We start from the raw sequence: 1695 nt of genomic DNA, 5'->3' as shown, positions 1-1695 counted from the left end.
TGCAGATGGGGCTTGACTTTGATATTATTCATTTCTCAAGCCATTGGTAAAATATCCACAGTTATCAGCTCTCGATCTACTTCCTGCAAGACTAGCAAAAATGGACAGGGCTCAACTTCAGCCATTACTGTTGCCTGATTTAAAGGAGACTGGTAAAGAGTTAGGTCGTGGAGCTTATGGTGTTGCTACTGAAGTAATAGTTAGTGAAACAACCTGTGCTGCTAAGAAGCTTCATGATGCTATTGTACAGGTATAAAAGGAAAATGGGCATAAATCTAATAGTGTTACTCCAATCATTTCTATAGGTGCACACTTTGAAAAAATTTGGTGATGAGGTGCTTCTTCACAGTGAGCAAAGGCATCCTAACATTGTCCAGTTAATTGGTGTCTATTATCCTCCTCATTCACAATTACCAATGTTAGTAATGGAGTATCTTCCTTTATCACTCACACAATGTCTGAAGGAAAAAGAGCTACCACTTCAAATGAAGTATTCTATTCTCCTTGATGTTGCTAAGGGTTTGTGTTATCTTCATGGTAAACGTCCTAAGGCTATTGTACATCGTGACCTCACTGCTAATAACGTGTTACTGACCTCTTCATACTCAGCTAAGATATCAGATCTAGGAGTATCAAGATTAGTCGATACCTTTAAAAAGAATCACCTCACTACAGTACCTGGTAATGCTATGGTAATGCCACCAGAAGCTCTTAAAGATAATCCAGTATATGATCACAAGTTAGATGTATTCTCTTATGGTTGTCTCATTCTTCATATACTTACTGGTCAATTCCCTCAACCAACCAACCAGTTTGTACCTGAACCAGGAAGGGTGAAATCTTTCATAGAAGTATCCGAATGGGATAGAAGATTAAGCTACATTGAAGATATACCAAAAGAGAATGAGCTTCTTCCTTTAGCAAGGGATTGTCTCGATGATGCTCCTACTGGTAGACCAGAAATGATTGAGTCTTATCAATTTGTAAAGCAGGTTCTATCAGAATATCCAAAAATAAAAGACAGGTTAGTAGTAGAAAAAGAGCTAAAGGATGCAATTCAAGAAAAAGAGGAAATGGAGGAAAAGCTAGTTTTAGCAGAGAGAAGTATTCATAAATTAAAAGAAGAAAATGCTGCTACTAAAATAGAAAATGAAGATTTAAAGAATGAAAAGGAACAAATGACAGCAGATTAAAAAACTTCATCGTTACAAGTGATAGGCCTACAAAATGTTATTTCATTAAAAGAAAAGGAATTTATTGATTCCACTCAAGTACTAAGAGATGGCATTAGAAGCAGAGTTGACCAACTAGTTGCAGAACTACAAGACAACATGGCTCTACAGGAGGAAAGGGAAATTGAATTAAACAATAATTATTCAACAAAGCTTTCTGAAACGAAGGAAGAATATGAATTGAAGCTATCAAAAATGAAAGAAGAATATGAAGCAAAGCTTTTGACTACAACAGAGAGTTATGAGGAGCAATTGCATAAAGTTCGTAGAGAATGTGAGATTAGAGTAGCAGAAGTAATGAAAAAATTTGCATTAAAATCATATGAGGCACTTGAAAGTACTGTTGTATCAAAAAATGAATTACTTTCATCCTTTCAGTCTGTACCATTAGCCAGCATTCCTTCATATCAGACTCAATTGGAACTGATTCGTTCTTACTTGTTGCAACAACTGAAGAAAGGAG

At 35.9% G+C, this 1695-nt stretch overlaps 2 protein-coding genes across 2 annotated transcripts in view; both read left to right on the top strand.

Annotated features, from left to right (window-relative positions):
• LOC109580151 (probable serine/threonine-protein kinase drkD) overlaps positions 1-95 on the top strand; it is a 2849-nt gene extending 2754 nt beyond the window's left edge. The window contains exon 3 of the mRNA XM_019999703.1: positions 62-95. Coding sequence (XP_019855262.1) covers positions 62-95 — 34 coding nt within the window. The remainder of the gene's footprint in view (positions 1-61) is intronic.
• Positions 80-1689, top strand: LOC100639915 (wall-associated receptor kinase-like 1). Its single transcript, XM_019999719.1, has 2 exons — positions 80-250; positions 306-1689. Exons 1-2 carry the CDS (start codon positions 101-103, stop codon positions 1191-1193), a joined length of 1038 nt encoding a protein of 345 aa, XP_019855278.1. The 5' UTR covers positions 80-100; the 3' UTR covers positions 1194-1689.
• The last annotated feature ends 6 nt before the right edge of the window (positions 1690-1695 follow it).

Source organism: Amphimedon queenslandica, unplaced genomic scaffold (assembly GCF_000090795.2).
Source record: "Amphimedon queenslandica unplaced genomic scaffold, v1.1 AMPQUscaffold_13246, whole genome shotgun sequence".
NCBI lineage: Eukaryota > Metazoa > Porifera > Demospongiae > Haplosclerida > Niphatidae > Amphimedon > Amphimedon queenslandica.
The sequence above is the reverse complement of the archived record's forward strand: the minus strand, read 5'-3'. Positions and strand labels throughout refer to the sequence as shown.